At 39.4% G+C, this 13698-nt stretch overlaps 1 protein-coding gene across 3 annotated transcripts; it reads left to right on the forward strand.

Moving 5' to 3' along the window:
* Positions 1 to 6925: 6925 nt before the first annotated feature.
* LOC133930415 (zinc finger protein CONSTANS-LIKE 9-like) lies at positions 6926 to 13141 on the forward strand. 3 transcript variants are annotated; one of them, XM_062377059.1, is made up of 5 exons: positions 6926 to 7215; positions 8954 to 9645; positions 10659 to 10862; positions 11654 to 11955; positions 12492 to 13141. In XM_062377059.1, exons 2-5 carry the CDS (start codon positions 9055 to 9057, stop codon positions 12619 to 12621), a joined length of 1227 nt encoding a protein of 408 aa, XP_062233043.1. In that variant the 5' UTR covers positions 6926 to 7215; positions 8954 to 9054; the 3' UTR covers positions 12622 to 13141. The 3 variants fall into 3 exon arrangements, with proteins under 3 accessions (XP_062233043.1, XP_062233041.1, XP_062233042.1); XM_062377057.1 differs by having other exon boundaries at positions 6927 to 7215; positions 11651 to 11955; XM_062377058.1 differs by lacking the exon at positions 6926 to 7215 and adding an exon at positions 7261 to 7413 and having other exon boundaries at positions 11651 to 11955.
* The last annotated feature ends 557 nt before the right edge of the window (positions 13142 to 13698 follow it).

The following is a 13698-nucleotide window of genomic DNA, read 5'->3' on the forward strand; positions in this document are numbered from 1 at the left end:
AAAAAATTTCAAGCAGTGGCTTAGAAGGAAGATCAATTCACTTGATGGCAGGTAAAAAATTACTCTATTTTTTAATGGTAAATAAGGAATTTCCTCAATATAAAGAGCCTTCTTCGTGTTGGCGCCATCTGTTGGGATAGGCATGCAGCCTGAACTTTAGTTTGCACGTAACACATCGATTTTGTGGGGGACATACGCACTCCCAAACATTATTTCCTTGGGACCGGGAGCTCACTCAGTTAGTAGAGAGGGTTCTCGAGCAACCCCAAAAAACAAATAATAAAATCTGGTCTCGAACAAGGCCGCACATCTCCTTCTTAAGTGAAGACCAAAAGTTCCTAGCATTACTTTTAAAATTTTGCGAAAATTTGATCACTCAATATATAAAAAGATCACTTAATTCTGAACATATTATGTACGTAACGTTGTAAAATCTTGCATTAATTAAAAATATTAACATTTTCACTTGAAAATGGTATTGCTTTGCGAAGAAAAAAACTTTTAGTGTCTTACCTGAATACTATTAATGTCAAAAAGGGTACAGACCAAATAAGAAAGAGCTGGAATCGGAGAATATCTTAGATCTGGATAAATTGAAATGTCCAGGCCCACACATCAGTTGCAACAATTCAAACTTTGGTTCAAATCTTAATCTATATATAAAGCTGAATTCAAAATGAAGCACAAAGAAAACGCCACATCATCTCATTGTTTTGGTACCTCCAACTTCAAAATATATGTTTAAATTTACATCATAAACCCCACTATAAACATCTGCAGAATTCTCATTTAGAGTTAGGCTCCACTATAAACCACGACTTCTAGAATCGTCCCCTTTAGAGCCTATGAGCCACAATAAATTTTCTCTATATATTTTAAACAATAATTTCACATTTACAAAATCTTCCTAATAGACCGTTACCACGTGTTTTGATCTAATTTGCAAGGTACGGCAACCCCTTTTTAGCCTGAAGACATGTTAAACTACTCCCTCCTTCTAAGAATACAGTACGTATTTTATTTTTAAAAAAGATAAATTTATATACTTTGATTAACAATTAGTCAAATTAGAAGTATGTCTAGTATATAAAAATCATAAAACTATATTCATATTTCAAGATACTTTCACACTAAGCTATAAATAATATATTTTTTTAACAAAACTATGCTAAGTGTCTAAATTTGAAGACCGGACCATAATAAAACATGTTTTGTAATCTTGGATGGAGGGAATATTTCATAAGAAAAACAAAAGATGTATTCCCTCTAATTCCAAATATAAGTTTATTAACACATCAACACGATCTTCAATATGTCATTTTAATTAATAATGCCTATAGAAATATATTATTTCGAATAGAGAGAGTAATAAATTATGAAATTGCTTTTTACGAGGAACCCAGTAATATCAAGCTTTTATCATCAATATATATGATTTTATTAGCTATTGATAATATAAACTAAAAATATCTGACTTAAAATAAATCTAAATATAGTTATATTTGAGATCGGATGAAAGTATCGTCCTAAACCATCATTCTGAAGAGAGCAATTTCGAGATAATTTCTCCCGCGGTGAGAATGTGTGGAGGAAATTCAGCAGATGAACGATCAATGAGCAGCATGAGCTCGGCTGGGCCCGCCAGTATAGTAGGAAGAGTCAGGAAGCGAGCCAATCAGCGAGCGTCCTAGCGCACCAGGTTGGTCGGGTCTGGAGTGTGCGGGCTCAAGTGGCTACAAAACGGTAAAAGTATATTATTATAAAATATATTTTAAATAAATTTACTCATATTATTTTTAGTATTACAATTTAATATAAAAAATAATTTGTAACTAAAGTTTAAAATAATTGACTATATACCATCTGAAACGATATTTTATTTTGAACTGAGTGGAGCAGTAATTTTGATGTGTGCATACTAAAGCACAAATTCTATGTTATGAAGCATGTTTTTTCTAAAATCAGAAAATAAATGTGCCTTTACTTACTTTTTCACCCTCTCAAAAAGACAACTTTTTACAAGGTATTGCATTATTTAACCGATCAAGATGTTTCGTCTAGTCAAGGTTCCAAGAGTGAGTGAGTGACTCCTTTTTTTCTTCTGAAAACGACTTGAATTATCACCGCAGTATGAATTGGCGTGCACTGTTGCCGGTTTACTTGTCCACCGAGTTGCATCAATAAAAGGTAGGCACACCTGGCAAGTACGAATTGGCGCGTGCAAGAGCTCCCAAAAGTCATTTAAAATCGTGTCCTAATTCTTTTTCAAAGATACCATACTATAATGCGAGCTTAGCTAGCTTGCTTAAATAAAGCAATTACTTAAAGGAAAAGAACCAGCAATGGCTCCTTTTTTCATGTCCACGTCTGCAACGATGGCCTTTTGCTCTTGGAAAGGGGCTCGGCTCCGTACAGACAGCTCAGGACACGATCGATCCATGATACTAGATCGACGCTACTTGCTTCTTATCTGCTCACGCTACACAGGCACAGCTGGTGATATCTCAGTTTCCCCTGTGGGCGGATAAACATGCTATTTCCCCACCTAGCATGTGCCGTCGAATTATTATTTTTTACTATAGTGCACACTAAGGGGGCGAATTTCGAATAGATAAGATCGCGCCGTGCGTCTTGCAAACTAGCAATAGACAATATGCTAGTAAAATCCTTGCTTTTTGCCATCTTAATAGAAAAAAAGAAAGGTAAAACATATAAAAACTCTGGAAGACTCTCCGACATAAAAACTCGGAAACTCGTATCACTTTTATCTACTCTTTCCTATCAAAAGCTTGAACAGGTACTCTGATAGTAGAAGTAGTTTTCCGGTGATCGTTGAATGGTATTTTTTTTACAACTAGCTAGAACAATTATCCGGTAGGTAATAAACTGGGTATACTACGTTTCGAGCTTTATAAAAGACTCTCGGTATGAAACCAGTTTTTCCATAGTAAAAGTCATGCATAATTCCGGCATATGCCACGTTGTATATTGCCACAACATGGTCTTAAGGTAGGTCCCAGACAACAATAAAAAAAATTTATAACCCTCCCTCCGCTCCTCTTGTTCTAGGCATACAGCTACACCTCTCCTTCCGATCCTCTCCCCCACAATAATGAAAGGAAATTCTGCAAGATCCGATTTTATAGAAAGATCCTCTCTTATGTATATCACATGTCCATTTCTTCTTCTCAGTTGCATGTGACAGCCGTTGTATCAGGGAAGGACGATATAGATTAGAGTCTCGTAGGATCTTTCGGTGAAAGATCTTATAAATTTTTCTTCTCATAATGACGCTCGTGCCTATCCTCTGTCAGAATCGAAGCCCACGGCCCCCGGATCAAGTTCCCCTCTGTCCGAATCGAGCCCCACCTTGGTCCCTCAATCGTGCCCCCTCTTGCGCATCATTACCTTGTCTGGATCCGCTAGACTAGATCCGCCACATCTCGAAATATCCCATTTCCAGCCTATATAGTGCTAGCTCCGACCGGAGTCAATAAAACCAGCCGTCAGAGTGCTAAGGAGATGTTTAGTTCTTAGCATGCTTTAGTCTGACTTGTATAGTTTAGTTAGGTTCATCTCAATTAGGCTATTTACATATAATATTATTTGGTTTGGTGGTATATATCTGTTCAACTTGTGTTCAACTTGGCTAAAAAAAGGTATTGGTTGGTTGTCCATATAAAGACATACTGCATGAGATAAAAGTTGATAAACAAGTATTATTATGATATTTATTTGTGTAACTATACACTTATATTACTTAATATATTCTATTAAGCCTTAATATTCATCAAAATATGTTAATACCATTTAATATACGCTAATCATATATTAATGACATTGTAGTTTAGCATCGGCTTGCATCAGCCAACCTAACTTTATAGAAAAGCTCAAAATCTATGTTTTTACAGTGATAGCTAAGAGTAATTTCAACCAAGTTGGTATTTCTGCCTCCCTATATCTCTAAGTAGAGAGCTCCTTACTCATATTCCTCTCCCTATTATTTAACTCGTGCTCCAACCGACACCATAAATTTGTCTCGTTATATGCCAATCAGCTTTATTTTATTATTATCTTATAACTAACTAGTAACCGTTTATTTTAAATAGCGTTACTTCGAATGACTATATTTTGAACGGTTAGTTTTGCAACGATTATTTTTTCAACAATTATATTCCAATGGCTGGTTTTTTATCTCTATATATACATGTCTATTCACCTGGTTGCTACACCAAATCATTGGCCTTATTCTTTCTTCCTTGTCACCCTTAAATGAGTCATCGACCTCTCTTAGATTCGTCGTCGTCGTCAGACGATGATAACGGCAAACTCATTCTTGCTATATTTCATCAAGCGCACGTACAATATCACCTTATGAATGCTCTACGACCTGGCAGTTCTGTGCCTGGACGTCAATACTATTCACCGTGGCAGAGAAGCAGGACATTGGAGGTTATACAACGACTATTTTTTCATATGCTCCTACCTACGGTCCAACTTTTTTCGGTGTAAGTTTGCATTTAATCTATTTTTTGATGTCTTCTTTGTTAACTCATACTCTTTCTTCATGCATGTTTATTCATTGTTCTTTCTTCGCTCAGGTTTAGAATGGGTCTATTTTTTCGCATTTTTTAAGCTATCAAGTAACATGATGAATATTTTGTGAAAAAAGAGATAGAAGTGGACGTTGTCGTTCTTTCTCTTTCTTCTTACCATTTGGTCTTTCATCATCGAGCTCTAAAGTAAGACCCTCATCTTCTTCATTATGACGATTTTCATTGTTTTCAAGAATAGACGATCTTGGACTTGCATTGGCGGATATCTTTTGTCTCTTTTGTGAGTATCTATCCTTCCATTTTTGCTCGTGCTACAAAATATTTCAACAATACAACAAATGGAATGATCTGCCATACTTGTCTTTGGCCTTATACAATTCACATGCTTGAAGTACATGTACAAATGAATATATGTTGTCAAACATACTAGCAACACATACGGTTACAATCAAACTAAATAAGAATTATTTATACCTTTATCTTGAATCTGAGCATACCATCCACAAAATCTGTTAACACTCTCTAGTATGGTGGACCAACGATGCATGATAGAATTGGAAAAAATATTTGATTTAAAGTCCTAACGCTCATGAAAGTACTCACGAATTTTTTCCCAATATGTACTGCGAGACTGTTCATTGCCGTGAACCGCATCCATACCGATTTCTAGCCATACCAACACCAAAAGAACGTCCTTCTTTTCACTGATTTTTTTTCTCTTCTTGCTTGGTTTTACAGGTGGCGCAGCTTCCACAACTTTCACTTCCTCATCTCCTTGTTCCTAGGATGGACTTGCAAATTAGCTATCATCCTAAAATTGGTTGCCACCAATATTTTGATCACTCAACAAGTGCATATAGCTATCCATTCATGCATTACAAAATCATATATCATTGATCAATACTCATGCAATCGAGAAAAAAAAATGAGAGCACAACCACACAGAGATAAAGCACAAGCAACAACGCCACCTAGCCTCTATACCCAAGCATCACATGAAGCATATGAGCATCACATGAAGCATCACATAAACAAAGCCCAAGCACAACACCAAAGCAATCTCTCTCTACCGGCCTTCCCTCCGCAAGCAGCAACAACCACCTCCCCGAATCCATCCCCGAATCCATGGCTCCTCACCCCAAACCGATCATCACCTCGTACTGCTCCCGCCCCTGCCTCTCATCTCCTATTGTGGCGCTAGCTCCTCACGTGGTAGGATGGCAAGGGTGACCAGGCAGGCGAGGGGGCACGGTAGGCGGCGAGCTAGGGGAAGGGCACACAACAAGCGGGCGAGGGCGACAACCACGCAACTGCAGGCGAGCAATGGCGGCAGGGCAGCGCCAAGCAGATCTATCGGGCGAGCGATGACGGCAGAGTAGCACACGCGAGCTCAAGGTGGATCACGACGCCACCGAGCTACAATGACCTCCCTCTCCGGTAACTCTCTCTCTCATAGATCTGGCTAACTCGAGCACCTATAATCTCAAATTGACTTGGAAGAGGAGGATGAAACACACTTGCGGTGGCAGGAAGGGCCAACTTCCTAGCGATCGTTGGTCGATGGTGAGAGGGAGACCTTCGCTAGATGTGGCACAAGACAATAGCGAGACGACGAGTGCAGAAGTAGCGATAAAAGTAGGGAATCCTTTGGAGACGATTTTTTATGTTTCTCTGCTAAATAATAGAGTAAGAAGGCAAATAGTAATTTGGTTAGAGCTACTAGACTTTGTTTTACACCAGGAGAGCCAAACTTAAAATGATACTAGTATATAGATAACCAAACGTCCAAACACCTTGTGCTTTATCCCACCGGTGAGGCTGAGCCAACCAAACTCAAATCATTTCTAGCAGATACTTTAAAAATTCATCCCTTATAACACTATTACAGTATCTCCTAACACTATTACAGTATCCCTTATTTTTTTCATCTCTAACAACTACCTTATTTCCTTTCTTCCATTACTCTACTACTTCTCTCGGACCCACGTATATACCTATAAACAGTAATACATAGTCTTGAGCTACAGTCGGCAAAATTGCTATAGCAGTGAAAAAAAAGTACAGATGTCCGATCCTCGCTGGAGATGGCATCAGCTAATTCAACGGCACACCAAAACAGGCAGGGCGTAGGATGTCACTGTTCGTCGGTACACTCGGGGCCCACATGGCAGTGCCTCACCCAGCCCAGGCCAACTATACGGACAAGTCATATGGCAGGCCTGGGCCGCACACGTGGCGCCTCCGGGGCGCGGGCCCGGCCTCCTCCCCTCGCGCGCTCTCCCGCCTTATCCTGTCGCGAAATGACGGCCCTGCCCCCGAAAAAGCGCAGAAAAGCGAGCCGCGACGGATGTCCTTTTTCCCTTGTGGGCCCCGCCACCTCATCCCCTGCTTCGCCTCGCTCGCGCTTGCTCTACGCTACCACTAGAGCACCAGCTGCCTTCCCCTCCTCCGCTTGTCAACTCTCTTGTTCTTGCTCCTCTCTCTCTCTCCTTCCTCGCACCTTTCGCTCTTTCTCTCTAAAATAGTTGATCTTTTACGAGGGTTCTGGTGACCCCTTTCTGGAAGTTACTGGGTTTCTGGCGCCGCGCCGTCCCCTGCATAGGGTTCGGGGGTCGCCGAGCCGGCGGATCTGAGGAGCCACCGCGGTCGCTTGCGTCCGGTGAGTGATTCGTCCCCCTTTCCACGCCGCTCTTGTTTCCGTGTGGAGCGCGCGCTGCCTCTTTGTGGTTTTGGATATAGATCGAGTTTGGACATTGGAGGCCTCTTCGTCTGGATTCGGCGGCTGGGAGTGGTTGATTTGGTCTCTGATTCGGTTTTTGGCGGGGAATTGGAATTTGTTTTCTCTCGTTTGGGTCTGGTAATCACGTTCGCCTTTTCATGCTTTTGTTTGAGCTTCTTTTTGGGGTTTTAATACATTTCCACGGATGAAAGGGTGTTAAATGGCTGTTCTTATGATTTTCTGCATGTTCCCCCAAATCCTCCGTTTTCTTGAGTGACATGTGTAAAATGATTTGTGTTGAATACCTGTCAGCACCGCGTTCTTGTTTCAGTTCAGTAGATGAAAAAGCATGAATACTGTAAGGAAGCAGGTTTTTTTTTTTTGCTTTTGTTTAATCTAAACTAAACTTGTTATTATGTTTCTGCTTCCGGCTTCGGTTGATTCTTCAATGTTCAATACAAGATCGTTTTTAGCACCTTAAAATTTACGGTTTTTAGTAAAATATGTTGTCTTGCTTCTATGAGTTATCGAAACCTCTAGTATTTTTAAAGCTCTATCCACCAATAGCGTGCTTAGGTAAAAGAAAGGAAGATAACACATTAAAAAGGTTCATACCTATATTTGTTTTATGCATCCATATGAGTCGCTTCATCAAAATATTTGATTTTATCATTAAAACAGAGATTCCAAATAAAGTAAGCTCCTTTACAACTTGGTTTGCACACATAGTGCATGACTGGCATTTTTTCATCGTTTTTTCCTTTTCTCTTTCCCATCTGGGCTGTCCGATGCTACAAAGCAACCATTTTATATTATTTTTTCCGTCAGAAAAGTAACCTTGTGCTGATTCAGAATAGTTCTCCTTAAAAAAAAAAAACAGCGTTAGGTGGTCTTTGTTTGCTTATTACATTAGTCCAATCATTCCTGTTTCAAATTATTTTCCTCCCTATTATAGTTTTGTGCGTACTTGCCTTTGTTGTTCGGAAAAGTTGAGATATCATAGAATACTTTTTTCCAATGTGTCGGTTGACTCTAAATGTAGTTATTTTGGTGTCTTGTGATGGTTGGCTTCCATTTCATGCACATTATCTCGTCTAGGAATCGCAGTGCCTAGTGATCTCGCGGAATATATACTTGCATTCTTGCGAGCAGCGAGTGGTGTGCTGGAATTATAATATGTACCAAGAGCAGAAGATTCCAAGACTAGTCGCCTGTACTTTTGTAGTGGGATTTGTAATTCTTTATGCGTTGGTTGGCAAATTGGGGCAGAGTTCACGGATTGATGAGCCCACCCAAACCTAGAATTGTCTTAATATAGATGGCGGTAATATGTTCTAATTAGGAAGTAAATCTATATTATCCATGATTTTATAATACTGTAGTTGATATAAGACGTTGATGTGTGGAACTTGCTTGTTGCTTCTTGTTTTGAGCATTTCTCTTGGATTGCATTGAAAAAGCGACCTGCTGTGCGGGCGGGTGCCTTTGTCATATTAACCGCAAGTAGCAAAATTTATGTCATCACGCCAGTGTCATACTATCATGTACACACAATTAAATATATGGGTACTAGTTCATGAAATAAAAGTGCTTCCAACAATATTCCTATTGTAAAGAGTCGGAATGATTATGAATGTAGTGGCAATCCTTTTGATAATTTTTAATGAATATTGCACAGGTTCCTTGTAAACTTAATTTGTCTGGAAACACGGTGAGGAAAGGTTTGTTGGCAGCATAACTGCTTCTAAAGCTGGTTGAAGTTTGCCAATAGAAAAGATCATGGGTGCTCTCTGTGATTTCTGCGGGGAGCAGAGGTCCATGGTTTACTGCCGATCAGATGCAGCATCCTTGTGCTTATCATGTGATCGTAATGTGCATTCAGCTAATGCTCTTTCTCGGCGCCATACAAGGACCCTTCTTTGTGATCGGTGTGCTTCACAGCCTGCCATGGTCCACTGTCTAGTAGAGAATGCCTCACTTTGCCAAAATTGTGATTGGAATGGCCATAGTGCTGGATCCTCAGCTGCTGGACACAAAAGGCAGACTATAAATTGCTATTCAGGGTGCCCGTCATCTGCAGAACTTTCAAGAATCTGGTCTTTCGTTTCAGATATTCCTAATGTAGCTCCTGAGCCAAACTGTGAGGAAGGAATAAGCATGATGAGCATCAGTGACAGTGGTGTCAGTAATCAAGACAATGCTGCAGGGGACAATAGTTTGTTAGATATAGCTAGTGCAACGCTTATGAGTGATCTTGATACCTGTGACAGGCTTAAGTCTCTGGTAGGCTCATCTTCAGGAGCTGGTGTGAACCTTCTTCCGCTTGCTACTGATCAGACAGCTGGATCCATGTATTCAACAACACCTAAGGTGCTTTAAGGCTTTCACATATCCCTGATCCCTCATACATAGAATTAGTTATTCATTTCTGCTGCTGCATATTCTACTTCCATTTTCCGTGGATGTAAGATAACCAACAACTTTCCTTTTTGTATGATATGATGTAAGATAATCATTTGCTTGAAGCCTTGAACAACTATATGTCATAATTTTATTCCTTTTTGTATGATATGATGTCTGTATGTGTATTTCATCTGAATGTACTTAACAGTAAGATCAAACAATAAATTATGAACAACAGGTGCCAATAAGCATCATGAATGCACTGTACAGTGCATAAAAATACAATAAAAAGGGAAGTGGATGTTGCTGAAAACACATAAAAATTGCATATCCCTATCTGTCTTAGATGATAAAATCCAGATGTACTCTAATCATATTTGAATAGATGTAAAATTAATGGATGATAGGAAAAATGTGTGTATCGCACAATTTAGTCATGACCTTGCGGGGATGATATTCTCACTGAGAAGAGGCTAAAGAAGAACTCTGCTACTTAAGCTCTAATGTCAATGCTCGTGTACAAAGTGTTCTGTAACATCATGCAGATTTAAATAATTCATATGATTATCCTTGCACCAAGTAAAATCTAGTGCCATTCTTTTTTTGGGGGTATGATTCGTTTTTGAAAAATTGGGCACAACATCTATCTTCTTACTACTTTCATTATGTAGTATCCACAAATGAATCTTAGCTCAAATGCTAATTTATGTTACCTGAATACACCTTAGTAATTCCTATACTGGGCCATTTGTATATTATCTATGCCCTTTGGCTTCTTTTGGCAGTGAGAATTGACAGGGAAATTCACAAATGCTGTACATAGAGAGGACTTATTTGATTATTTCATATGGTTCTTTCTCTGTACGGCATATGCAAAACCTGTAGGCCCTTTTTCTCTGGACCATGTATTTTGTTAGCACCACCAGGCCTTTTCAAATACCAATCTGTCGCTAATGTGTTCTTCTGGTTTCCTTGTGCAGGTGGTGCCCTATACGCCAGACAAAGATATGTTCAGCAAGGATAGCATATATGAAGATTTTTGTGTGGATGATGTTGATCTGGCTTTTGAAAATTATGAAGAACTATTTGGCACCTCTCATATTCAAACAGAGCAGCTTTTTGACGATGCTGGAATTGACAGCTACTTTGAAATGAGGGAAGCATGGGCTGGGAATGCTGATGAGGTTTGTAGTTTGCTATCAATAAGTTTTTCTTAATCCTTTACAGTTTCTCACATTCATGTGCAGACGTTCTCATAACTCCACTGGTCTCTTTTTGGCCAATCAATTTACCCTGAGTCACCTCCTTATTCCTCCCTTAATATGTTCAATTTCATGTTACCACATCAAAGTTCAATTCAAGGCCCTAATGCAAACTTGAGTCGAGCAATATGGTTTTCCATTCGCAATTATAACCCTTATTTGAGAAAAGCTGCAATTTATTTTTTTCCTCAAGATATTAAATGAAAAGACTGGTAGGTTATTTGTCATCGGAACTCATCTTTCAGGTTGACCTTTTATATGATTGAAGCTGTAATTTTAACTAGAGTTAGCAGTCCTGAAAAATGTCATACATGGCCCAGGTTTTCTTTTCTATTTAATATTTATTGTTGAAAAACTGTTGAAAACAGGCACATGTTCTGAAGTGTAAAAAGGTGGGACAATTTTGTCGTCTTTCTGCTCGGGTCTTGGGTGATGAGCCTGTGTTGATTCAGTTGAATAAACTTCTTGAGCCTGAGTCATTTCAGACTGTTGCCATTTTAATAACTAGTGTATGTGGTTTTGTGCTCAAGAAGTATTTGCAACTAGTATCATAGATTATAATCAATAAACATTCAAATGTTGCCAGCCGATTCCATAGTGCATTTGTTTGGAAGTTATTACAGACTTAGTTGTGTTTGGAGTAAATTAGACTTTCAGTGTTCGTGTTTCATCATATGGTTATTATAGGGTTCATGTCTCTTGATTTTCAGCAGCCCAAGCCGAAGCAGCCTGCAACTAGCAATGCAGTATCTGCTGACTCTGGGATGTCGAACCCAGGAGTGAAAGGTGATTCCAGTGTTTGTATCCCTGCGAGGCATGCTAGGTCCAGTCTCTCTCTTTCCTTTTCTGGTTTGACTGGTGAGAGCAGCGCTGGAGATCATCAAGATTGTGTGGTATCATCATTGCTCCTTATGGGTGAGCCTCCTTGGCATCCTCCTGGTCCTGAGGGCTCATTTGCCGGAGCTAGCAGAGACAGTGCTATCTCACGATACAAGGAGAAGAAGAAGAGAAGAAAGTAAGTACATTTCTTATAAATCTTTGCTGCACTTTTAACTGTAACATTGTACTGATTTGTACCATAGCAAAGAAATTTAGTTGCAGAAACTTTTGTCACATTCAATATTTTAAACACTTGGTGGCACCCTAAGTTGTCATTTGGATCACTGGGGTTTCTTAATTGATTTAGCAAAAACATGTAGCTGGGTAAGTTTTGAAACACAGTTTTAAGTGTTATTCGGACATAGGATAGTGTTTTGTGACAACATTGTTTTGCTAAGCTGGTTTAGTTATCAGACAATATTTACTAGTTTTGCGAAACTCAAAATTTTGTGTTTTTTGGTTATCTTGGTTTTATGTGGTTAAGCTCTGAGCTAGATATATTCCTAACCGTCGCTTCTGTCAGACCACCAATGCTAACATGTTAATGTTTCTGGCATGATACTGGCCTATAAGCTATATATAACTCACAATTGATGGCTTAAGTGCCCATATCTTCTGCTTTTCTTTGTGTTAGCTCACTGAATATGTTTCACAAATTGGTTGATCTGACAGATTCGACAAGAAGATCAGGTATGCTTCTCGCAAGGCTAGGGCAGATGTGAGAAAGAGGGTCAAGGGACGGTTTGTTAAGGCTGGTGAAGCATACGACTATGATCCGCTCTCCCAAACAAGGAGTTACTGAAGGATATGACCTTTGTCCAGTGTTAGATTAGCAAACTTAAACCAAGGCTCGTTGTAGTCGGCAAAAAAGCACCAACTCTCCAAGCTATTGGGTAAGACTGCACCTTCAAACGAAAAAAAAACAGAAGCAATCAGTGAGACAAAAAGGACAAAAAGATTTGAATGTTTCACAAGTTTTCGATGCCGTTCCTCCTTTTCCTTGTGTACAGTGGATGGAACTCGCATCTTCCGTTGCTTTGTTGGAGCGATTTGAGTCACTCCACCTTTTGTGAATTAGTCCAATACGACTAAGCAGACTTGCATTTTGATCTCCTATCTACGGACTATGTAGCGTCCACCTACGCTTGCTGTGGTATTTTTGGCGCTGTTCTTCCAGATTAGATAAAGATGGCTGTAGAGTGGCCAGTGAAATTTCCTGCTGTATTTATTATTATGTAAAAATTGCTGGAATCATGAGTGTTTCTGCTATTATGAATGTGTAAATACCAGGTCGGAGACAAACTGGTGATTAGTTTGACCAACTTTCTTCTGTGCTCGCTCTGCCCAAACCTTCCGTAACAAACCAACTCAATGTTATTTGTACTGAGCATGTGCTCAAATATGTGCTCTTCCGTAACAAACCAAGATACTTTAGGTGGTCATTTTGGCCATTTACATCTTTGTCAAGAGTCTTGGTGTTGCACCAGCTTTAAAGAAATGCCACCTTATATTTTAGTCCTTATATTTTAGTCCAGAAGCTTACAGAGCTGAGACAGTACTTAACTTCTACGTTTGGTAAGTTGAGTAATTTAATTGCATTATCACTGCATGTGGCACGGCCGGTATGTTCTGCCGTGGCAATTTGGAAATGTCATCTTTCAGTCAAACTTCGGAGTCAAGCAAAGCCAATGATGGCTGATGAAACGAACATGTTTGCATCAATAAAAGGTGATGGAAATGACACCAAAGAGCTAGTGTGGAAGCAATATATTGCTTTTACCCGAAGAAAACAGGATGCGTGAATCAAGCAGCTATGACAACGAATGAGCCCTGTAATGATCAGATTACTGGCGAACTGAAACATCTTAGTAGCTGGAGG

Source organism: Phragmites australis, chromosome 10 (assembly GCF_958298935.1).
Source record: "Phragmites australis chromosome 10, lpPhrAust1.1, whole genome shotgun sequence".
Classification (NCBI taxonomy): domain Eukaryota; kingdom Viridiplantae; phylum Streptophyta; class Magnoliopsida; order Poales; family Poaceae; genus Phragmites; species Phragmites australis.